This window comes from Vanellus vanellus, assembly GCF_965231255.1.
Source record: "Vanellus vanellus genome assembly, chromosome: 3".
Lineage (NCBI taxonomy): Eukaryota > Metazoa > Chordata > Aves > Charadriiformes > Charadriidae > Vanellus > Vanellus vanellus.
In genome coordinates, this window is record NC_138907.1 from 53,490,580 (window position 1) to 53,515,866 (window position 25,287).

At 36.6% G+C, this 25,287-nt stretch overlaps 2 protein-coding genes across 2 annotated transcripts in view; both read right to left on the reverse strand.

Moving 5' to 3' along the window:
- Nucleotides 1-14,115, reverse strand: part of MAP3K4 (mitogen-activated protein kinase kinase kinase 4) — a 46,026-nt gene extending 31,911 nt beyond the window's left edge. The window contains exons 1-8 of the mRNA XM_082481153.1: nt 13,336-14,115; nt 8,233-8,379; nt 5,404-5,561; nt 4,887-5,003; nt 4,377-4,476; nt 4,203-4,286; nt 1,702-1,968; nt 63-212 (exon numbers count right to left, since the gene is read on the reverse strand). Coding sequence (XP_082337279.1) covers nt 63-212; nt 1,702-1,968; nt 4,203-4,286; nt 4,377-4,476; nt 4,887-5,003; nt 5,404-5,561; nt 8,233-8,379; nt 13,336-13,632 — 1,320 coding nt within the window. The 5' untranslated portion in view covers nt 13,633-14,115. The remainder of the gene's footprint in view (nt 1-62; nt 213-1,701; nt 1,969-4,202; nt 4,287-4,376; nt 4,477-4,886; nt 5,004-5,403; nt 5,562-8,232; nt 8,380-13,335) is intronic.
- Nucleotides 14,116-16,673: 2,558 nt separating this feature from the next.
- Nucleotides 16,674-24,560, reverse strand: LOC309669914 (mitogen-activated protein kinase kinase kinase 4-like; the record flags this gene model as incomplete). Its single annotated transcript, XM_082480711.1, has 3 exons — nt 16,674-16,754; nt 17,923-19,301; nt 24,491-24,560. The coding sequence occupies 3 exons, from the start codon at nt 24,558-24,560 to the stop codon at nt 16,674-16,676; spliced, it is 1,530 nt and encodes a 509-aa protein (XP_082336837.1).
- Nucleotides 24,561-25,287: the final 727 nt, after the last annotated feature.

Here is a 25,287-nt window from a genome sequence, read left to right on the forward strand (position 1 = left end):
TTTACTTATCATTGAGCAAAACACAATCAATTTTGACCGAGATAATCTCAAAAACTGCTTACCTTTAGCTGTTGTAGAGCTTTGGCAATGACTGGTTGGCTGGATGTCTGTTCCTGGTGCAGAGATATGAGCCCTTCAATAGATTGCTGGAAAGCTTTTCTCTGACTCACAAGGTGGGCAGATTGAATGACTACAAGGAGGAGGTTATCAACCTAGGAATACAAGATACCACTAGTTCTTATGAACAAAATCCTCTCTATAAAACATGTCCCATAACAGCCAATTCCAACTGGTTATTTTTTTAATTCTAAAATATGAAAGATCTCTCTTGTTGCTATTCACGAAAATCTTTAATTCACACAGAAAAGCTTGACGCTGGCAACTGAAATTCATAAACTCTCATCTTATGAGCAGAGCTCTATTAGGGCAAATGCCACAGCAAATTTTCAAGGGGAACGTACTCCTAGTCACTTCTGGAAATGTTTGCAAAACACTGTATTAAAATTGTCTTCAGAATAGCTATATACAGAAAGGCAGCATCTAAGCAAAATAACTATATTTCCTCAAAGCACATGGAGGCAACAACCATCATGTAAATAAATAAGGTTTTATCCAAGTAATGTAACACTTCAGGAAAAAAACATACTATTGAACAGGGAAAGCCATAGATTTACCACACAGCATTTGCTCAAATTTTGAAAATTATTAAAATGTAAGAATATGTTTTGGAAACTAGAGCTCTGACACTGCAGAAGTCTATAAAAGTACACAGTCACAGATGGTGTTGCCTTTGCTGTGGCACTGTGAGTCACATACTAAGCTCTGTTGATTTCCAACTACAGACGATGCATCTGCAACGTTACTCACAAAACAACACCTACTTAATCCAGGTTTTCAATACCTCATCCCCAAAGAATACATTCATGCTCAAAATTCTTTAAATGTTGATGGAATTCTTCTATTCAGATGGAATTTGGTTTGCAAACAGCATTCTACCTTTTGCTGTTTTCCTTTTCTGAATGAAATGCTAACTTTGATAGAAGCCCAATGAAATTCTAAGCACTTAATCAAAGGCTATTTTTTTACTGTTCAGTCTGGACAGCAGACAAAAAAGTAGTAACATGCTTGCGTGTTAAAAACAGCTGTATGTACAGGAGTGACTTTTTCAACTGCCTGTAATTGCTAGAGCCCTCTAAATGCTAGAGGCCAGGCACAGTGACACAGAAAGCCACTGTTTGCGGACAGTAGAGCCCATTTACAGTAGGGATCCAAGGAACTGCAATGACATACCAAAAGGAAAATTCTCTTAGCTTAACATAAGGATATGAGTACAGGAGGGGCAGGGAGCTGCAGCTGGTTCAGTTGCTAGAGCGTAGCAGAACTGCTGGCAGGGAACCCCTGTTGCCTTGGGCTGAAGGAAAGTATGACTAGAAAGACTTCTTCCTGCAGAACTGCTGAACGTCCAGTAGCTTCCACAGAAATTTAACTTGAAATGTCACAATTTATGCAAGATCAAAAGTAACTGTTTCATGCCTCAGTGTGTGGCACGAACCACACGTTCCTGGAGACTGTTGACTTAATACAATGTACAGTTTTCAAGTCCTATCCACACTTCTGATACAGCTACATATTGAAAGCATCTTTTTATTATAAAAATCACATAAACCCGGGGTAGGGGGGGAAAGACAACGAAAAGCCCACCTGCATGGTTCGCAGTGTATCAACAGTTTCTACTTGTGGCACTACTTTGACTGGCTGACCCTCCCATGCACTCCAGCTGTCATCTAATTCATGGGTTTTATCACTGTGTTTGGTCATTAGTAAGTAGGCCTCATATGCAACCTCGTCTGAATCCTTTGAGCAATCCTTTCCAGCAGCTGCATTGAGGAGCTGCAAAATCACAGATTTTTCACCTGCAATACTGTTTGGTACAAATACTTGTAAATTCTCGAGTCCAGGGATTTGTACCTGTAGAAAAAAAAATAAAAATACACTGAATGAGTGAATCTCAACAACAGGGAGAGTTTCCATCTTAGACAGCTGTACTATATATATACTAAAACAATACACTGAGCCATTTTTGAATTAAAAGTCAAAATGCATTATAAGAAATTATTTGTCTTGAAACCCCCACAATCACCAACTTGCAGTGGCATGTTTCCTTGCACCTTCAATTGATCCTTCTACATATTCTTCTAAAGGAATCTTGTTACAAAAAAGTCCGATTTCACATGTATACTACATACGTGTGTATATGTATGTATAAAATATATACACACATATTTTAAAAAGTAAATTGGTCAATACTAATATAAGACCTACAAAGCACACTAAAGACTGGAATATTAAAAGAAGAATGATTTCTTCAGGATATCTGCAAATCCACTTAACATTTCTTACTGGCTACAAAAGATAAGACTAAAAAAATGTCTAAAAAAATCAGTTATTCTTTTAGTATTCATGAGAGAGTAATTAAGTCCAATAAGAGTGTTCTTTTTTAATAAAATACTACTTATACTACTTAAAAACTACTTCTGCATTATATCTGTCACGTTGGTAACAATACCCAAGTCAGGCATAAGAATCAGACTGTGAAAATAGTAAAATAGTTGACATCTGTGATTTGACATGAGGTAACTGACTTACAGTGAAGTTTAATTCTCTCTTTTCAGAGTTTGAGGACATCAAGCTAAGACAAAACACTGCACTCAACATTTTTACCATTAGGCAGCCATATTTTACAGTTAAAACCATTATAACCTATAGGTCAATGTAAAAACTAGATAGTTGTTACTGAAAGCCAAAATAATTTCCCAAAAACTAATGAGCATCTGATTGAAAAGGCTGTTAAAAATTTAAACTCCATGATATTAGAGGGCCAACATATGAAGCATTAATCACTAAAATGTGTGCCATTTTGAGTGGTGAAAAAAAGGGGAGAGGTAATACATAAAGAGGGATAAATCTTGAGATCCAAATAATCTATCTAGATTATTTAACCCACATGTTTACACAGATTTTTTGAAACTCAAGATTCAGTTTTTTCTTCAAAACGTGCATAAGAACAATGATACTATCTTTAACTAAAAGGTCTACCAAATTTAATATTGTGTGTCAAAGCAGCCAAGAGTGGATACCTGGGAAAAAATATTTTTAAAAAGTAAACGTATACTGATTTCCCTGACTATTCTCCTACTCTTAAATAATTCACAAATCAGGGTGCTACTGAGACAGATGTTTCATCCATGTATTTAACAATTCTTTACGAACTTCTCTTCTATGAACTTGTTGGTCTCCCCTTGAACCAGTTTCTACTTTTAGTGATCACGTATATAAATCTAACAAGAATTCTGTCATGCAAAAGTTAGTAGATTATTTCCCAATTGGGAATGATATATATGAAATGTATGGAAGGACAAAAAAGAGCAGCAATCCAAATAAATTTAATCTGTGGAAGCAATTCAAATTTTAAATTCGAACTACAAAGACTCGTTGACCTAGGAACTTTTAAGGATAAAGTGCAAAACCATAAATGTGGTAATTTATAGCACAGTAACTATTGTGCACTGAGAGTTTAACCTACTTTTGCTGTATAACAGTTTTCCAGCAACAGTTGTTCTGAACGGAACACAGTCCCTGCATATCTCACACCCTTAGTACTCTCAAGGAAGCTCGCTAGAGCAGATCACTATAATATTTTCACTTTATAAAAGCACATAAAACACAGGTCCATAGTCTAACATTATCTACTTAAACATGTCCATTTACTGATGTATCTGTTTACCTCAAACTTCAAAGCATTTATTTTTCATAACACACCCTACTCAGTGTTATTACTCCCCTCTCACAAATCTGTAAGTACTATTGAAGCAAAATGGCTTTTCCTAAGTCACAAAGAGAATCTTTGAGAATACACGGAACCAGACACTGATTTCCCAAAGCACAGACTAGCATTCTCACCCTCAAACATAGGTACAGAAAATAATTTGACTGCCACAATTCATTATTAAATACACGACATTTAAAATTATAGAATCATAGAATAGTTTGGGTTGGAAGGAACCTCTAAAGGCCATCTAGTCCAACCCCCAAATGTTGAGATATAGATGCCACATTAAAATATTGAAAATACGTCCATAAATATCCTTTGACATTTTGCTTAGCACCCCCACTCTACTTTCATGCTTCTGAATGGAATTTACCTTCACATACTCTTTTGTTTTCAGAGAGTTCAGAAGATCTCGCACAGGTGCTGACAGTGCAAATTCTGCTGCTATTTCAAGGTCCTACAAGTAGCGACAAAACAAAAGAACATGCTTTCAGACTAAATTTCTTTAAAATATACAAATAAAATTAAAACTCTACTATTAACATACCTTCCTCAGCATTTTAGCGAAACCAAGAGCTTTGGAGGCCCTTTCTCTAGCTTCATGAAACAGTTCTTTGAGTGCTCGACTGGTCTCTATAACAGACCTCCTGAAACATTGGTAAGAATGAAGTGATGTTTCAGTAAACGATATTGCATTTTTATAGCTATTAGAAAATAAGAATGATTTACATGTATGGCAATAGAAAGAGCATAGAAAAAGAGAAATATTTACAAGCAGCTGACTGAAGTAAATTGAACTTAACACAGGCGCATTTTTGATAAGGATACAAAAACTGAACTTAAAGAACGTTACATAAACAATCTCTCATATCCTGAACTAAAAAAGGTTACTAGTCTTCAAACTAACAAAAATGACGGTTCATTACTACTGCACACAGAAATATCAGCAATAAAGTCTACGCATTTATGAGGTTTTCATTCTGAGAAATAAAATGCAGTACGTACCTGTCAGGGGTATAGAAACATGAGTTAATTATTAGGCTGAAGGGCTTAATACCTGATTTCATCTGATGCAGTACTGTCATCGGCACTGGCCCAAAATTCATCACAACTGTCTTGCAGTCCAGCATCTAAAAATATTCCTGTAGATTTCAGCAGCATTCCTGCAATATCACTGAAGCAACAGAAATGGTGGAACTTCAGAGTCTTATTCAGGTAGCATGGCACCTTAAACTTCTTCCTACTCTGTCCAATGCAAGAGAGCCGTGTTGCCAAGTCCGCCTGCAGAAACAAGCAGCATCTTGGGGGCCCTCAGTTACTCTCCATGCACAGGGCTAACAGGAATGGGGACTTTGCATAGAAGCAGTCATTGCTGTTGCAGCTATAGTAAGAGCAATCTGCACTTATTGCATCCTATAGCTACAGTCATTGTAATAATTGATAAATTCACTAAGACTACCAACTGTTTACTGAGGTCCTAAGAAGCTCAATCTGGGAACTCTGAACAAATGCTGACTTGAATACATACCTGGTACAAATCAACATCATAAGCAGAGTAATTAAATAAAACCTACCAGAACAGTTTTCCAGCTTGCGCTTCACCTCCTCTTATATAAGGAGTTATTTCTTTGGTGAAATTCCATTCTTCCTCCAACAGATTTTTTAAACTATGAGACGCCTGAGGTAACTGCTGTAGCATTTGGATCCAGCTTCGCATATAATCAAAGTAAACCTGTACATGGAAGGAGATAATTTTAACAGAAATTGTTATACAACACGTAACTAAGGACTGTAACAGCTCGAATCAACAAACAATCTCAATACTATACAATTGGTAGAAAATATTTCTACATTTTTTGTTTGCTATAACTGAAAACTAGCTACACATTTCCACCCAAAAGGCAAAATTTATGGCTCAGGAAGTAGAAAGTGCTACTGAAGTGTTAAATACTGTATCTTGTCAATACGTTTCTGAAACTATTGACAGTATCACCACCTCGCTTGCTGTGCTGCTGTATCAGTGAACACCCGCAGTGGCCAGAGTTTTTAAAGCTGAACTACTGAAAACAGTTTCTCAATCTTTTATTAACCAGATTACTCCAAAAGGTTTTATCTGAACATATCCTCCTGGATATGGATAAGTGCAGTAAACAGGCTTCTCAGATCCTACATTATACCTTGTGTTCCTTTATATCAAGTCTTATCTCACATTTATTTAGTTATTATTGTTTTAGAACAACATAAAAATCCAGGTAAGTACAAACATCTTTCAAACATCTGCCCTTCAGGATCATACTGAATGCAAAAAATTAGCTGCAATTTTATGATGTTTTATTTCAATAATCCACAACATCAATCAATGTCCCTCCTTAGAAATGGTTAAGACACTTCCTATTGGTTTCAGGTATTTTTGGACTACACTGTAATAATGCCAAGATCATAGAATCATAGAATGGTTTGGGTTGGAAGGGACCTTAAAGATCATCTATTTCAGGCTGAGACACCTTTCACTTGACCAGGTTACTCAAAGCCCCATCCAACCTGGTCTTGAAAACTTCCAGGGATGGGGCATCCACAACTTCTCTGGGCAACCTGTTCCAGTGTCTCACCACCCTCACAACAAAGAATTTCTTCCTAACTCCCAATCTAAATCTATCTTGTTTCAGTTTAAAACCATTACCCCTTGTCCTATCACTACACTCCCTGACAAAGAGTCCCTCCCCATCTTTCCTGTAGGCCCCTTTTAGGTAGTGGAAGGCCACAATAAAGTCTCCCTGGAGCCGTCCCTTCTCCAGGCTGAACAACCCCAACTCTCTCAGCCTGTCTTCAGAGAAGAGGTGCTCCAGCCCTCTGATCATCTTCATGGACTTGCTCCGACAGGTCCATGTCCTTCTTATGCTGGGGGCTCCTGAGCTGAACACAGTACTCAAGGTGGGGTGTCACGAGAGCAGAGCAGATATGGAAAACCTTAAAATCCTACTCTGCATTAAGTAGGCACTGTGTTCTGATATCAGGCTGAAGCCCCATTCTTGACTTTATTTAATTTGCCTTTCACTCTCAGCCTAACTCCTCTTCCAGTATTCTTAGCTACCTTGCTTGCCTATACAAGGAGTCCATGGGAAAAGACAGAGTAAGTTCCACCTCCCAGCGCTCATTAATCCTGTCTTAACTTTCTGATTTCCTACAAGTTTCCCCTATCCCTGTTTTCATTCCAGTTCATCTCTTCAACTCTCTTTGCCCAGCTGTCCCAATCTTCTGACAATCTTGACCATTCATCCAATCGTTCTTCCCTGCTCCTGGCACTACAGTAACCTGCAACTCTGAATAGGCACAAACTGTGATTCTCTGAAGTCTGATATACTTACTCTTATTCACACAGTTTTGTTACCATCCCTTTCAAGACCTACAAAAATCAAAATACTTATACAATTAAAACTGCTGCCAAAGTTCAAGGTCTTGCCTCAAAACACAAAAACATTATAGCTACCTAAAAAAAAAAAAAAAAAAAAAACCAACCAAAAAACCCACAAACAAAAAACAAACAAACAACCAGGTAAAGAATTTCAATATGGACAAGATGAACCATTTTCCTTTCATCTAGCCAGGCCATTTCTGCTGGAATTTTCTAGAAATTTCAGATGGAGATGAACACAGACACACAGCACAAGAAACTTCGGGTAAAGCACTGTATTTTCACCATTGTAGGCAATGAAAAGCATGGAATAGGAAAATCTGTGTGTACTCAACAATGGATGGTACCAACAGCTCCACTGAAAAAACACTAGTGATGAGGTATTGAGGTGTATCTTGTTTTTTTTTTCCCCCAGAATAGTGAGGACAAAGCTCAAATAACTCAAAAAATAATGAAAAAATCAGTCACATCCAAGGGAATAGTAATTTAAACTATATTTACTAAAGAATATTTCATTTAATGTCTTTCAGAGGCCAAGTGTTTGTCTTAAAAATACTTCTTTGTGTTTAACTTATTGCAATAATGAATACATGTTAAAAATAAGGTATGATTAATGGATGAATGCAATATCAAGATATTAAGACATGATGTTAATCGAACAATTGTATTATTTTTTTATTCAATACTCAAATGTCATTAAAAGTTTAGTTAAAATGTATGGAATGTACAGTTCTATTTATGAACCATTTTATTGTAAATACAGTCAATATACAAGTATACTGTACCACAGTCGAGTAAACAAAAATCAGTATTGCTAAAATGGCAATGGCTACTGTGTTGCCATTAAAACAATAAAATTATGTTGACGTAGCACAACAAAAACAAAAATTAGCAAGACCTATACTCACCAGGGACAATAGATTTCTATTAGCAGTATTCAGATTAATACACTTATTAGAACCGCAAATATTTTCTCCTTGTTGAAGCTTACCATTAACATTTTATGCAGGTCCTCTTCAAAAGAATCAATGTTGTAATCAATCTTTTGTAAGTCATCTAACACCTCCCGTAACATAAACTGGTAATATTGCTTCATTAATAGACCACCCTTCAGAACCTCTTTACACTCTCTCACTAGCTGCAAGAGAAAAACCCAAAAACTGCCATCAGTCAAGACATTACTCTTACATTCTCCCTGGGAAGTGAAAGCTCAGTTTGTCAGTTCAGTTTGTTTAAATATGTTAGTTTATCACTACATAATTTCTACAGTTTTTAGAAATTAATACAGTTGCTCTATGTATCTGCAGGAAAGATGTGACTAGTTTTCCAGGATTATTTAATTGCCATCATGCCATTTGCCATGTAACTGCAAATAAAGATGGAGGCAGATGTTTCAGACTTCATTCCCCACACAGGGCCACTGCTACCCACTTATTGGATAGTTAAAAAGTTTAGAAGTGGGCAAGAACGCTCACAATCATCAAATCACCAGTTTAAATGGAAGCAAGTCAGGAATAATATGCAATGTAATGTGTTTGACAGATGCTTAGAGACCTATGACAAATGTTTTACTACAGGAAATTCATTGTCAATCTATTGGGCAGGTGTCCACAAATCTAAAATCCATACCAGATCTGAAAACAGTTAAGTGTTCCTTTTGTCGCTTCCTCGGGAACGGCTACCATGAGGAAAGTTATCTTTTCAACCACAGAAGTGGTCACTTCTGGCCAAACAGCTGTCAGCCCTCCCTGAAAGCTTACAGCTTTTATTTATTTGAAGAAACATGCACAATCACAGACACAGGAGTACACAAACATGAAGAACAGTTCCAAACCTACACTAACAAATGCCTTTCTTTCAGAAGTCCTTCCAGTGCCAAGCGCATATTCTTCTGAAATTATCAGCTTCCAGGTCTGACAACCCCTGACCTTTTCTGAGCAACAACTTCATTAAATCGAGAGTCAGAGAGACAGAGGGGTTCATTTGGAGGGTCAGAGGGAATGGAATTGTTGGTTGGCAAATCTGCTTTTTAAAATCTTCTATAATGGCTATCCTGGCAAAATAATATATCAATATAGTGGACTCAATGTATGAGAAGTTATAATGGCATGAAAGCAAAAAACATATAATAACGTTACTAATATGACAAGAGTTTTTGGAATCTTTTACAGGCCAGAGAACATTATGCTGTGCTCTCCCGCACACAGGAGAACAAGGGCAATATTCTGAACTCTGTAGTTTAAAACTTACCCCAACAGCTAGGTGAAAAGGGGGAGGAGGAGGGGAGAATTTTTTATATGGTGGAAATCCAGTAACTATACATTTAGATCCCTAACATGTCATATATTTTAAAATGAATGTGCATTCTTCACTCTTCACTCACTCAATCACATTCAGTGCACTGTGTTAACCCAGCAGGGTTTTTTGCCCTTGGATCCACAAAGAAAAACAACTTGTTCAAAGAATTAATATTAGTATTTAACTATCCATCACAGAGACAGATGGGACTCAACAATATCACTTATCCATAAAACTTTACTATACAGTACAGCGTATCTTACAGATACAAGCAAAGTTCACTTCTAAAACTTGCAGAGTAACATTTGTTCTATTCCAAAATAAAATACTCTCAAAACTTCACTAAAAATAGATATTGTTTAAATAATACTGCCATACAGTGATCTGTAGTGCTACTGAATAACAGAATATAGGATCTACAAAAACCCCTGTAGTGCTAATTTTAAGACTCAACTTTTTGCACTGAAACTCAGAAGGCAACAGGCAAACCAAAACTATGGTCTATAATGAGCGCACTAAAGAATGTGCAGCTTAAATTGAAAATATTATCGCTATTACTGGTTTGTTTGATGGGTTACTTTTTGTTTAGGGAGTTTGTACACGAAATTCTTTTCTGCAAAGCAGGTCAGACAGGTCACACAGCCTCCAGGGTACTGTAGTTTAGAGCAAGAAAGTTTATATTAAATTTTCTGGGGTTTGGTGGTCTGTTTTTTTGCTTCCACTCTCCCCTCCGCCCCATAGTTACTTGACCTATTAAATAACAATCTGTCATCAAACATTCCAATTTTTCTGTTCCAGTAATTTCCAAAATTTACATCACACCTACTCTACGTGACCTATATACCAAATACACAAAACCTGATTAAGCAGAAGACAGTAACTAGGCAGTGCACTGCGGCCCTGCTCCAAGTGGTGTCAGTCACTTATCCGAAACCAGGTAGGTGTGACTTTTCACTTTTCAACTAGGTCAGACTACCTTAGAGTTAATGCATGCCACATGGCGATAACAGACCATAAGCAGCCAGCACAAAATTTTGATGGCTGACATAAGGACTGTTGATGCAAAAATTCCAGGAGGTATAACATGCTGTTAAGATCATCTAGACAGAGTGCTGATCATCAGATACAGTTTTCCCCATCCAAACGTGCATCCTGTAGCTGGCTGCTTCTTTAATTGTTAAAATGTGTTCAAAAACTACCTGCTTAACAGGTGTGTGAATAACAGAATTGGTGACTAAGAAATCAGCACCTGCATCAACATACAATATGCTATTGTGCTTCTAGCTACAGACTTAAATGTGTGTTGATGAAGAAATTACTTATTTTTAAATTGCATTTCTCTATTGCACTAGCTTATAATCTGCAACTAAAAATCTTCTAGCAGTATTGACCTAATTTCTCCACCGATTTTTGTAAGGAAGAAGCTTTTATGAAATGACAGTATCATCTACTACCTTTTTGAAGATACAAACTGGTATGAAAGATCCAGAGAGATCTGATAGTTATTTGGCAGATCATGGCACTATAAGACACTCAACACAGGTTATAACACACAAACAGTATCTAATTTAACCACCTAAAAGAAAAATCCTGTGTGCATGTGCACATACACACACACTCACCCCCTCCACTTCTCAGCACAAATGCAGAACTTGAGAACCATCTTGAACTGTTCAGGAACTACACTGGCACCACATAATGGTAAATTGCCATTAAAAGAGAACAGCTCTCTGATACACAGGATCATCAGGACCACAAAAGCTATCACCAAAAGTGAAACATGGACGAGATGCCTTAGAAAGGGGAAGCTGGTAAGAAAGGACAGGAGAAAAAGCACACTGTAGAAAGCATATAATCTGTGCTGGTTTTCTTTTTCTGTGTATACTTTTTCTTGCAAATCAGATTTTTTTTTCTAAAATAGAATTGACCTGCTAGTAAGCCAAAAATTTAACCTCACCTTGGAAAAGTGGAGGAGGACTAGCATGCCTGATAAAGTCAAAGAGGACTGCCAATCATTTCAAAAGGTACCTAAAAGTAGAGGACACTTAAAGGTCTCCGTGCTCCATATGACAAGCACTAGGTCAATCACTACAGGAACCAAACTGTGCTGTGCTGCATCCATACAAAGAACAATTCAAGGGACTGCATTTGTTCAACCTAGAGAAGAGAATATGCACGGGGAATCTAATCACAGTTTTCTAATGCCCAGAGGGTCGTTAGAGAAAAAATGGAAGCACTCCCTTCAAAAAGATGCACAGCGACCCAACAACAGGCACCAGGCACAAGTTGCTTTCAGGGATATTCTGTCTGGATATAAGAAAAAAATACTTTACTGGGAGAAAAAAAAAAAAAATGCTGTAACAGATTGGCTGGAGAAGCAGTGGAATCTCTCACTGAAAGTTTTCATGATCTGGCCTAACAAGGCTCTGGATAACTTAATACAGGGCCCAGCTTCCACAACAGAAGGTTGGACCAGCGTATCTCCAACCCAGACTTCTCTGTAATTCTGTAACATTCTGTGAATTTGCAGAACAAAACAGACCCCTAAACTCTGTTTTGGGCCTGCCCAAAATTTTAGGAATTATAATTCTTCAGAAAACAAATACATCTATTTGTGAAATAGCCTCCACAACTCCTTTGCCTGTTCAGAAACATTGCGTGGGACAGCAAGCATTTGCTGAGTTGAATTCATTTTTTCAATGTAATTAGCAAGACAGTATACACCATCAAAACAGTCTGTAACAAACACATTGTCTTCCAGGAAGAAAGTGACATTTTTAACATTCAAAGTCCACAAGAAGAACATAAAATATAAAGGAAAAAAATAGCCCCAGTCTCTGGGAAAAATGCATATATTGTGCTTTACAATAAGATTGAAATTGTAGGTCCAGTGCTTTTGGATACAAGGGCATCCAAAATCCTAGTATACCAAGAAAAGAAAAAGGCGGGGAGTGAGGCTAGGGGGAAGCGGGGGAAGAGAGAGGACTGAAATTTATTCAGGACCATGAAGTAGCTTAGTAATTGATTTTGGAGCAGCAGATAACTGGAATGTGAAATCATAATTGGCCCAAGACCTTATTTAACTGTTTACCCTTAAAGACCACCTGATAAAATCCTGATCTGGTTATGCCTGCCAGGGAGCAGGGAGATGATTTCAGACTATTTTGGTGTGCCCTGGACTAGAGGTTGAAAATTGATCTAAACAGCCTTCATTGTATCAGATAACTACCAGAAAATAAATCTTCATACAGGACTGACAATCTTGGGTCACTACCAACAGAAAAAATCAGATATTTATATAAAACAACATTCTGGGAAAGATGATCGTTTTTTTCATTTTTTTTTCTTCTTAATCAATTTTCACTATGTGTCTACCACATGTTGGCGGAGGTCTTACATTTGCAAAGAAAAAAGGATCAAATCAAAGAAAAAAGAAATATACAGACCCTTAAAACTGGTTATGCTGCCTAAGAAACCCAAATGGAGGAAGATGTGCTGGACAAGGTTATATAGCTTATAATGCAAACAGAACAAATACTGTTTACCTTCGCTGGCTGATAATTCTTTAATCACCAGTTTTGATTCCTGGAAGTCTAAATCAGAGAGGTATATATGACCAGTTGTTTACTATGCAAAAAACAGACCTCCATATGAAACAAAAGACTAATTATAAAAGTTATAACTATACATTGTCATTTCTTAAACTAATCGTCTTTAAACAGACAACTTTATCATAATGAAATAACAAAGTAATTTCAAATAGGAAATATAAAAGAAACCAACAGTTGAAGCAAACCTGTTTAATACTCAAAAGAGATGGCTCCCCAGCAGGTCTTTGTTCCAACCTTAGCTTGAGACATTCATGGATAACATTGAGCAGGACTCGGCAGAGGACCAAGAATGCAGGTTCAAAAGATGGTAAATCCATGGATTTCAGCTCCTCCCATGATACAGTGCTGCATTTTTGCTCACAAGGTGGGGAATTTAATAACTGCACATAATCTGAACACAACATGGGATCTGGAAATTCTGAAAACTGTAACAAGAAATAGGTATCATGAAAAGGATCCTTAAATTCTTTAGGATTTAGCATTTGTTTAAAGTAGCAAGCACAAAACTATTTTTAAAGGGTAAGATTCTATTAACTGGTAAATCAACCACAGGAGCTTCAATTTCTCTCCTTTTTTTTTTATTTTAAAGCTAACTTTTTAATTTTTTTTTTTATTTGAGGATAACCAGGCTGAGAAACACAATTATGGACCCTTGGAAGTGAACAAAACAATCTCTCACTTTATATTTCAGTTTTAAAATGATTAAAGCGTCCATTAAAGTTGGAGATCACCACACTACAGGAAGAAACTGCTGTTTGAGGTTACGATGAACATACAAGTTAGGCCTAACATAATACATAGGAACATATATTCAGGTCATTATGAGATACAATGCTTGAGAATTTCAAATTATATTAAAAAATAAATAAATCAAAAATCTTACACGAACGACCATATCTAGAGAAACACTTGTCTATGTCAAGTAACCTCGTTCTTTTTCAAATACATAGTGCATATATTATATTGTAAAGTAATGCAGTATTCAAGAAAGTGTCAATAGCTAAATTGAACAAAATTATTACAAAAATAACTTAATGAACTTTGGTAGATGTTAAGAAATTGAAACTGAAATTTAAAAAGGAAGATGAAATATAAAGAGACAAAGCTGTTTTTTTCAATTAATAAACTTATTTTTCATTTAAATTGAAATTACATTTAAATGAAATGACATTTCTAATTAGAGAAAATAATTGAAACTATCTGAAATAGACATCCTAGATATCTAAACTATAAACCTTGTGATAACATCCTAAGCAAAGTTGCAAATGGAGGCACTCTGGGGTTTTATTTAGGAAGAAAATGTGGATTGCAATATGAGTGCAGGTCTTAAAGATAACAACACACTGTACATCACCTAAGGCTAAGATTTGTTTCAGATGAAATTTGTTTTATTCTAATTCTCATTTCACAGCTGCTAACTACATCACCTGAATATTCTTCATTCATGTATTAGACATAACTAGCATTTTTTTAGGTTTTTCTTTAGTGCCAAATTCAAATAACATCACTTCAAAGGAGAGGAAAACATTACCAGAAATTAAATCAAATTATAAAAGTGCTGCCTAGAAAGTTAAAAAAAAAAATTAAGCCACTTTTAAGCTTATCACCCAGCAGAAAATAAAAAAAAATTAAAAAGACCTTTACACCTACACACACATTTTTGACATTTGTGCCTAGTTTTGTACAAGCTCTGCTTTCTCAGAAGAGCCACATAAAACTACAGCTACTGACAAAGTCGGTTTTCTTAGTGCTTTTATTTTTTAATATTGTGATGTTTCTCAACAGTCATGGGGGATGGAATGGCATATTCATTACTGTCTAACATTGGCACAAACCATATTATGCACTGCAGATTCTTAAGTGGTTTATAAAACCACTAGTTTATTATGCAGAGATAGCAAACATGCATGATTGGGGATTTCCTTTATACATAGTTTAGTTGAAGTTTAATCACTAGTTGATCTACAGTATAAGAACTTATCTTCTTAAATGGTATATTCATGTCTTCTTTTTACTAACTCTCTTTTAAAGAAAAGTATAGCACTAGAGCTAAAGGCTTTTATGCAAGAAATTTTCATTAATAACAGATCATGAAAATACTACACTTCAACAGCCCAACAAAATATTTAAGAAATACAATCCCCACTGTAACACAAGTATAGTGTTGGAAAATTTAGTTCTTACAAAAATATTAAAGAACTAGTCTATGAGCAAAAATGACAGAACAGAATTGAATAAATGTATTATTTCATTTTCTAACCTTAAGGATAACAGCATATGATATTCAGGCTTAGAATTAGACACTTAAACTTCTATTGTTCAACCTGACTAATCTTAATCTTCAGCAGGCCCAATCTGAAATGTTTCAAGTGACTACCAAATACTTCTAAAAAAAACCCCAGGAAAACAAAGTCCAAGCCATTTATTGAGATCATACATAAAATCCATACTCAAAACTGCAGCCAGTTGAATAAACAACAAGCACTGTACACAGTCTTAAATACTGTTCTACTAAAATAGTATCTCTGATTTTCTAAACTAAAATATTAGCCATTTTCTTTAAGAATCAAATCATACAACTTGTACACAAAACAGACTCTATACTGCTTAGAGCCTTGTTAAAGTATCAGAGCCTATGATAAATGAAACTTGTACTTTAAAAACCACTAAAACCAGCTGTCTGTATGAATATATAAACATTTACCTATATCTAAGATGAAATGAGCATTAAAATGGATACAGTGGAAGAAACCAGAAAGCACATTTTAGATTAAAGACAGTGTTTAAGTAACAATGGAAATGAAAGTATGTCCAGAGATTTTAAAAATGTATGTACACACAAACACACAGAGTCAAGATACAAAAATCACAGAAGTAACGAAGATTAACAAAACACTAACAGCTCTGGCTGCATACAAATATCAAACTGACCTGCACTAAAAAAACCCAAGACACTACATTGAAAGTACTGTCAGATGCAAAGACCGGGCAATTCAAAACCGCCTCTTCTATTTTAGTCTGATGTCATCATTTGCTGCAGTAGGTACCACACTTCTGACAGTGTTTTCTTTTTGAGACAGAATTCTTTTAATTTGGGGGCAGGAAAGAAGTTTACAATTTTAGAACATACACCTTTAGTCACAAAGTTATTTCTTAAAAGGACAATATTCCAAAGAAAATGTAATAACTACAGAAAATGAACATTCAAAGAAGTTGCAAGGGTAGAGAAGGAGGGAGAAAAGATTAACCTTACATGTTATACAAGTCATCCAATGATAAATTACCAAAAAGTTTAATTCTGTGAAGCTGCAGCAAAGACTCTAACTACTAGTTTCAGTAACTTGTTTTAAGAACCCTTATGGTCAAAACATTTGAGGTATTTAGCAATTTCAAAAATACATTCAAAGTAGTTTTAAATACCCCCAAATTATGTTTTAATTCCTTGGGTTTTTTAAAGGTATTTCTACCTACATATTAAACTGAACTTTATATCTAAGTATATATGGTTTGGGGGTACTTTTCGTTATGGTAACAGATACCTGCAAGTTTTGCTTAGGCACATGACTTTTAGAAATTCACAAAGATTCTCTAAATTCAAAACTTCCTAGAACACAAGTTGAAACCAAGTAGAGAATAAATAAAAATTTAACAAATAGCTTCATTTTTTACAGTAATATCTACATTAGCAACAGTATGAATAGAAACTTTTTCAAAATCAAATAACTTAATAAATGTAAGTTTACTCATCCTAAAAAATAACCTCCAAGGGAGATAAACAACTCTTGTTCCTTCTGCATACATGACAGTCACCATTAAGAGATCAGCAACGTGTCAAAGACCACATGTGGCACCCATATTAGAACGGGCATGTTGGCTAAGAAGTTCCTCATCCAGAATCCATGGTTAGGCACCCCCACACAGTGCCACTTTATTGAGGAGGGCAAGTAATCCTTACTACTACTACTTCTGCCTAATATAAAAATGTCTGTAAGTTAGGTAACAGTTTATATTAAGAAACTAGATTCTGCCTTGAAAGAATTAGTGGCCACAACTTACCATATGAAACTTCAGCTACTGTCCTTTATTTACTGCTTATTTCATAATTTTGTTTTTATTAACTCACAATCATTCTTAATTAAGAATATAAAATGACCCAAAATAAAAAAAAAAATAGACTAAGAGCAAGCTGAAGAATGCAACATGCTAACATGACTTGCTTTCATAGATTACAAGGTTAAGAAGGTCCATTCGTCTATCCAATCTGGCCTTAAGCGTAACATGCCACCACAGTACTTCATTCATTCAGATGAGGAAAACCCCAAAACAGTAGTGATGTTTTCATAAAGGATGTCTTGCAGAGAGATATCCAGTCTTGATATGGATGGATATGGAAAAAGACCACTTCCATCAATAATTTTTATCCTGGTTCAACTTCTGTGCGTAATTTTCCATTGTAATTTTTCTTATTTATGGCGTTAGACATTAGAAAATGTAATGAGCAAAGAAGTTATCATAAAAATGTCATTTCAGTTACAAACAAGACAGAGAATTAGCTTGTGCTTCCCACAAATTCTAATTCAGGGCAAACGACAGGTTCATTTCAGCAGCAGCAGAACTGGGCTCTTAATCATAACATAGACTATCTTTCAAAAACCAACAAAGCAATCAAATCTTTCATAAGAACCCAACTCCTCCAGTTTCAGTTAGAAACAACACAGCAGGGGAGGTACTCCTGTTATCCATTTACAGTAGTAGCAACCTATGCAACCTACCTCCAGCAGGTGATCACTCCTTACCAACGCCATACGGGCCCTTTGCAATGAACCATGCATTAGCTTGTGCAGTCTTAAAATCAGTTTCCTCAACCCCATTTGCTTCAGTGCTTTATCTACAAACGGCCTGTAAATAGAGGTCAAACAGTGTCGGCTGCAGCTTGCCTCAGCACTGCATTCTGGAATAACCCAAGAGGCAGAGTCATCCTCAGATTCAAGCCTATCAAGCCTCCTTGAAAAATGGTCCTGAAAGTCAAAATTCGGCTTATTAGTAAAATTGTTCTTGATGGCTTGTCTAAGTTCATCAACATTCTCCTCAGAGATTTGTTCTTCCCCATCACTCTCCTCTGTGCATGTTCCTGAAGATTCCTTTATTTCTGTTTCCCTATCATCTTCGTCCTCTGGATCATTGTCCTTAGATGGTCGAGGAGAAGGAATTTCAAACACTGGCCAGCCAATGTCAGAAAGATTTTTGATGCCCAATACAGTTCCCATAATCCTTAGTTTTTGATTTAAGTCTTTTGTAATATTTAACCATAGACAGAGTGCCTGCACCCTGTCTTGGAAGTCCTTTGCAGCATACTTTTCATAGTCCTTTTGAAGAGCCTGCAGAGATGGATAAAGTGCTTCTATATACTCTAGCAGCTCCATTATCCGCTTTACTTGCTCAAATGAGACCCGCTGGCGATGGAGATGTTCATGGTAACTTGAGTAACCCAAAGCACTGGTTCCATGCGTTGATTTGCAAACTCCTTCTCCTGAAGTACCATTGAGACTGGCTCCATTTTTTACATAGGAGAAGCTTCCATAGTTTACTTTGAAGTTGAGGATTTCATTGATGATATCAGGGATAGCTTGACGGGCTGCATAGAGATAGAGGTCTTGGTCATTAATGCTCCGGCCAGCATGCCAAGCTTGCAGCTCCAGCCAGATCAGTTCATTGGATCGGTTCAGCCAGACAGAAGAGGTGTTTTCCTGTCCTCTTTGCTCCCTGTCCTTTTTCTTTGAGACTGAGGTAAGTTTTAACAAAAGCCGCAGGGTTTCAAAGAATTTTAAGCGGTCTGCTGGGCAATCAGTCCTAGAAGTCTGGCGTGCAGTTCTGGGTATTGGCATGGGCACAGAGACTGGAAGCTTAGCATTGCTACAGCCAAGGCTGAGGTAAGGCTTATTGAGATCAACATTTGGAATTGGTTTTTTTGGCAGAGACCCACCAACTGAGTCTAACATAAATGAACACTGCACGTTTTTCTTGTGATCTCGTTCTGTTGTCCTTAGAGTGTCTCGGATCTTTTTTCCTTGCTTATAGCTGTGCTCCTCCACATTCTCAACAGTTTTCCCATTGTCTTTATGTACGGACTGAGTTGGCACGCTCATTTTTTCTGTAAGAAAAAAAAAAAAAAGAATGTGACTGCAGCAACAAGAAAAAGCATAGTTCAATCCAGCTCCTGATTGTATTTTTTTTTAAGCATAAAATGTCGTTTAATACCAATAAAACAAAATAGGCATCCCATCCCAGCCTGTATCAGGAATAGTGTGGCCAGCAGGACTAGGGAAGTGATTGTCCCCCTGTACTCAGCACTGGTGAGGCCATACACTGCGAGTACTGTGTTCAGTTTTGGGCCCCTCACTACAAGAACAGCACTGAGGTTCTGGAGAGTGTCCAGAGAAGGGCAACAAAGCTGGTGAGGGGTCTAGAAAACGGTCTAATGAGGAGCAGCTGAGGGAACTGAGGTTGTTCAGTCTGGAGAAAAGGAGGCTGAGGAGAGACCTTATCACTCTCTACAACTACGTGAAAAGAGGTTTGTAGAGAGGTGGGTGTCCGTCTCTTCTCCCAGGTAACAAGTGATAGGCAAGAGGAAATGGCCTCAAGTTATGCCAGGGGAGGTTTAGATTGGATATTAGGAAAAAGTTCTTCACAAAAAGGGTTGTCAAGCATTGGAACAGGCTGCCCAGGGAAGTGGTGGCATTGCCATCCCTGGGGGTATTTAAAAGATGGGTAGATGTGGTGCTTAGGGACATGTTTAGTAGTGGTTTTTGGCAAGTGTTAGGTTGATGGTTTGACTCAATGATCTTCAAGGTCCTTTCCAACCTAGACGATCCTAGGATTATATGAATATTACTCCTTTTCTATATATGGAAAATTATGATAGAGAAAGATCTGTCAAGCCAGCATTCCTTTGGGTGCCAAAAATGTGAAGAGCTATTGCTCAACATTTCAGAACATTGAGCACTTCGTGTTCAATGCTCCCTGACTTCAATTGCACCTTGAATTCTCAACAATTTGCAAACCACATCCCAGAACCTGTAGCTTGCTCCCAGGAAAACAAGAAACAGAGAGAAGATTTTTGTGCTATTTGCCTAGCATCACACAAATTTTCCTGACAGAATGCTGTTATCATATGATGCACTTCACTGACTTAAATTATGAGATGGCCCTTTATTATTGTCTCATTCACTACATATCTTCCTGCATCTGCGACAAAAGAAGGTACAATCATACAGAAATCTGTTTCCTTCATCACAAATTTCCAAACAATCTCTACTCATGCAAGACAGCAGCTCTCTTGAATTCAAAAGAACTGGTGTGGTAATGTAGCTCAACGACTACCAAATGTATGCACACAAAGGCATTGCATTTAGGTTGCAGAGACATATGAAATGAAAGTGGATAAGTATTTGGTCAGAGCACCTTCCTTCGCTTGTTTCCATTAAGAACCCTGTTTTGAGCTGTTAATGAGCAATAATCGAGTTAATAAGGGTGTGACCTGCCACATTCCTCCTTCCAATCCCCATATCTAAAAAATATAATTGACCTCTTGCTATAGTTCTGTAGGATTGGGGCAGGTCACAGTGCATACGATGACAACTCTGGGAAAAAAAAAAGAAATTATATTCCAAAGGATATGAGAAAGAAAGAATAATCACAAAGCCATCATAGAAACTGTTTCTTGCAAATATGGACTTTATTAATGCCTCTTATACTACTTTTATTTCAGGTATTCACACATCTTTCTCTGAATACCTACCAAGTACAACAGCAGATGACATAAAAACCTAACTCAAACATAGTTTTTCTCCTGGAAATGGAAACCTATCAGTGATTCTAAGAAACCTGCTATGGAATTTGCTATCATTGAATTTACATTTACCTACTCAAACACTGCTGTAGGACAGCAGTACCTCACCCTCACTGGTTACTAACTCATGAGTTAACCAGCACCAGACAGAACACGAGACTAGAAGTCCTGCTGAATGTACCAGCTTGAATTCCACACCACAGCTGGCACTGCCGCAAGGAGGCAACAGCCCAAAAAGCTAGGACAGGCAAGCAGCGGGAAGATACGTTCTGCATTAGCAGGAAAAGAAGGAAGACTAAGGAGGTTGGCAGAGATGAAACACACACACACACGTACACACCCCTCCCAGACTGTGAGGTAGATTAGAAATGGATCAACTTCTAACAGCACTTTGATATTAAAGATTTTGCTGACCTCGCAAAATAAATGAAAACCCTGGCACATTTAAAGATCATTTTCTAAACTTACACTCTAGGTACCAGGAGATCCTCTAAACCCCTTCAGTTTGTATTTTTAACATGTCATTCTCCTTCAATATTCATCTTCAGATTCCCCATCCCACCAAAACACATTGAAAGAAAAGTTAAAAATATAATTCGTTATTAGATATCCCGAATGTCCTAACACTTTTATCATTTTTAACAAAGCCCAGGCACAATAATCTATAAATTGTTTCAAGATTCTCTCATTTTATCAGATAAACAGGTGCCAATGATGCAAATATACCTGACAATTCTGCAATAAATGAGTATCAATGTTATAACTCTGAGTTCCTACTACTGATTTTATTGCAGTTTTATAATACAGGCTTAAATTAATTTGTAAAACAAGTTCAGCTGTACTAACAAACTTTGAGTTACAATTACCTTTAGTGCTACATGGGGCAAGTAGCTTTCATGACCAAGCAACGATCGGTTGATACAGTCTGAATATATGACAAAATGAACTTGCAGAGCTTGATGGGGGTAAGAAAGTGGGGCGGGCAGAGGTTCCCTTTCAAGTATGAAGTCACAGAAGTGTCATACTAAAAAGAAGACAGGGGCATCGGTTTTTTACATAGTCCAAGAAGCTAACACTTCAATAAGTAAGCAAGCTTCACTGAACTGAGTTTCCCTACCCTCTGAGTCAGAAAAAACAGGCAAAAGACACACGTATGTCTTAGAAGCAACTCTGAACTGCATTTAGCTTAGAAAAGGTGAATCCCATGGGTCTTGGGCTACAGGAGAAATGATTCAGAAACTAGGTTAAACAGATTATTTCTTCAGTTTATTTTTGATACTAAATGCAATTTATAGGCAACTAGGTGTGAAAGAAATTAAACAAACAAACAAACATTGGAGATGCAAGTAAGCAAGCCCCTAATCCCCAAAATTCTTTCACTTGTTTAAATAAAGATACACTAAATCAGTGCTATGTGTAAAACTCTGAAAAATTATTTCAAATTTACTTTTTAAACTTAGTAGCTACATCAAACAAACCCCTGAATGAATTCTCTTACTGAAGTAAAACCAATTCAATCTCAATAACAGCATACGCATATACACATTGAAAGTAAATCAACTAGTCCACTTCAAAGTTGTTGAGTTGTTGGTTTGGGGATGGTTTTCTTTATGTATAGGCAAAGTTAAACAAAATGAACTGACGTTTCCAGAAAAGATATTTTACACAATACAACACTATCCAATTCATCAAAAAAAAAACCCTGAAAGGTATTTTAGAGATACACTCACAGCAACCAAGAACAGGATATTATTATTCCAGAAGCAAGAACCATTCCCCTCACAAGTAGAAAGACAGAGAACTTGCTCCAAAAACTCAAAACCTATTAGCAGGTATAAACAACAGTTACTTATTTCTCATAAAGGTACCGATCCTCAATATATGCTTAGCACCAAAGGGTTACTATGAAATATTATGCATTATAGTTCTTTAGTATCACAATTTCTCTGTTTAGAAACTAACTTTTTTTTAAAAAAAGCACAGAAAGAAACAAGAAAATCTCAGAAAGCAAGGCAAGTTATTACGTAACTACCATATACAGAACTAAATAAGGTTAATGTTGCATTAAAATAGTTTAACTTAGCCAAAAGGCACAATTAAAAGCCAGTAAAAGAAGCTTAATAATTCCAATGCCTACACAGCTAACCAGCAAGTACAACAAGATTTCTCTTCCATTTAGTTTAAGGAAGAGGTCTTTTGGTGAATACTGTCTTCCCAGTGACATTATTCAGAGGCTGTACGAAATATAAGGGAAGCAAAAGCTTTGGGAGATGTTTGCATGGGCCCCTCTTTTATTAATAGCTTGCACTCCACAACTTTACGCAACTGAAGAATAGACTGTATTCCCTTATTCATGCTAAACCATTTGCCGCCTTCTCCCCCACCCTTTACCTTGAAAATGTAGTCCTTGCAAGTAAATGCACTCTGTGATAACATCTCCTATTTCCTGTGAAGCAATTTAAAAAATTGTTTCCAAAATATTAACTGGCAATAGTCTAGCCATAACAACTCTGGCAAACAACCTTGCCTGACATAGTTTAAAAAAAAAATAAAAAAAATAATACACACCCAAAAAAAACCCTCAAACCTGGGTATAATCTATATGAAAATACTGAATGTGTAATCTAAAAAATGGCTTTTTTGCACCAATCACAAGCTCAGCAAAACCACTACAACTGCACTTTTTTTATTTTTTTCTTGGAAGGGCAGCTTCAAACGATGTAGCTACTGCATGTTTTTTAAAATTATCTTTTCAACAAGCAATTACCATATTCTATATCTGCTCAAAGTTAAAGAAAGAAAAGCTTAAAATTCACACTTCAACCTAAAAATGTTGTATTTAGTATTAGATATCATTACTTAGAAACATTAGGAAAAAACATGTATCAAGTATCTTGTATCATTTGTTTTTTCCCAGTTATGACTTTATTATTAAAGCATCAACAGAAGTAAATAATGGTAACTACAATTTAATCACTTCAGTGATGCTAAAGAGTAAAGAATAATCACTAAAAACTTTGTTTTTCTATAAAACAGACTGTCAAGTGCTTCAGAATGTGAAATCGGGGCACAGAAGCAACTACATCACTACTAGAGACTATAGAATCATAGAAAAACATTGACTGGAAAATACCACTGAAGGTAATTTTTTCCAACCTCCTGCTCAAAGCAGGGTTTATTATTTCAAAACTAGTTTAGCCTGCTCATGATCTTATACACTTGTGTTTTGGAAATCTTCAAAGATGTAAATTCAACAATCTAACAACCTCTCTGGCAAACTGTTCCCTGTTTGACCACTCTCATGGTAAAATTTTTCTTCTAATACCTAAACGAGTTTTCCCTTGTTGCAACTTATGACAGCTGCCACCTGTCCTTTCACTGCACCTCAGTATCTGGCTCCATCTTCTGCATATATCCTCTGTCAGGTAATGAAGGGCTACTACTATAACTTTATGATCATTTCAGGAAAAAACACAACACACCACGCCTACCTTTTGAAGTGGAGCGGCTAGCAGGTCTCCCAACGTTATTTTTCTGATGCTTTGTTGACATACGCTTCATCTGGCGGGGTGTACTAGGAGGAGAAGTTCCATAGAAGGTGTCAGCACTTGCTTCATCTGATAATTCCTCAGGGTCAGATTCAGAGATCTTGCAAGTAGCATCTTCTGATTTGCACTCTTTCCTGTAGAGAACAAGTTAAACCATGATGTCAAAGATAAAGAATTTTGACTTGCAATATCTGCTTAGAAAGCTAATTCATCAATAAATCCTAGCCACAGTCAACCTTCTGTATTTTCCTGCCACAGCCATGCATATTTATCCTAAGTTTTTTCACACCCGTAAGGGCAACTTTCCAATAAAGCAAAGTATACAAAGAGGATGCGTAGCCAGAGTGTCACTAGAACACAGAGTAAACATACATGTGTATGTAATATATTTGTTTCTGAGAAAACTCATGGCAAGACTAAACTAAGAGGTACACAAAGCAAAGATTCAAAAATACAAACATAATGCAAGACAGTCAATCTAATCAGAGGCAGAGAAAACAGCAGAGGTCTTCCCCTCCATCTTCCAGCCCCTAACTTGTGCCCCCCACAAAGGCAACTTCTAAGTTTACTGAAAAGGCTCTCCACTCTGCACAAAACTTGTCTAGCACAGGAGACCTGAATGTATTTCATGTATTTTTCCACTGATTTTAATATTAAGTAGGTTCAAGCTCAGAACTTTTTTTTTTTGGTAGCAAAAAATAACAGTCTCCCTAGTAACTTTTTAATTAGCCTTGAGTACT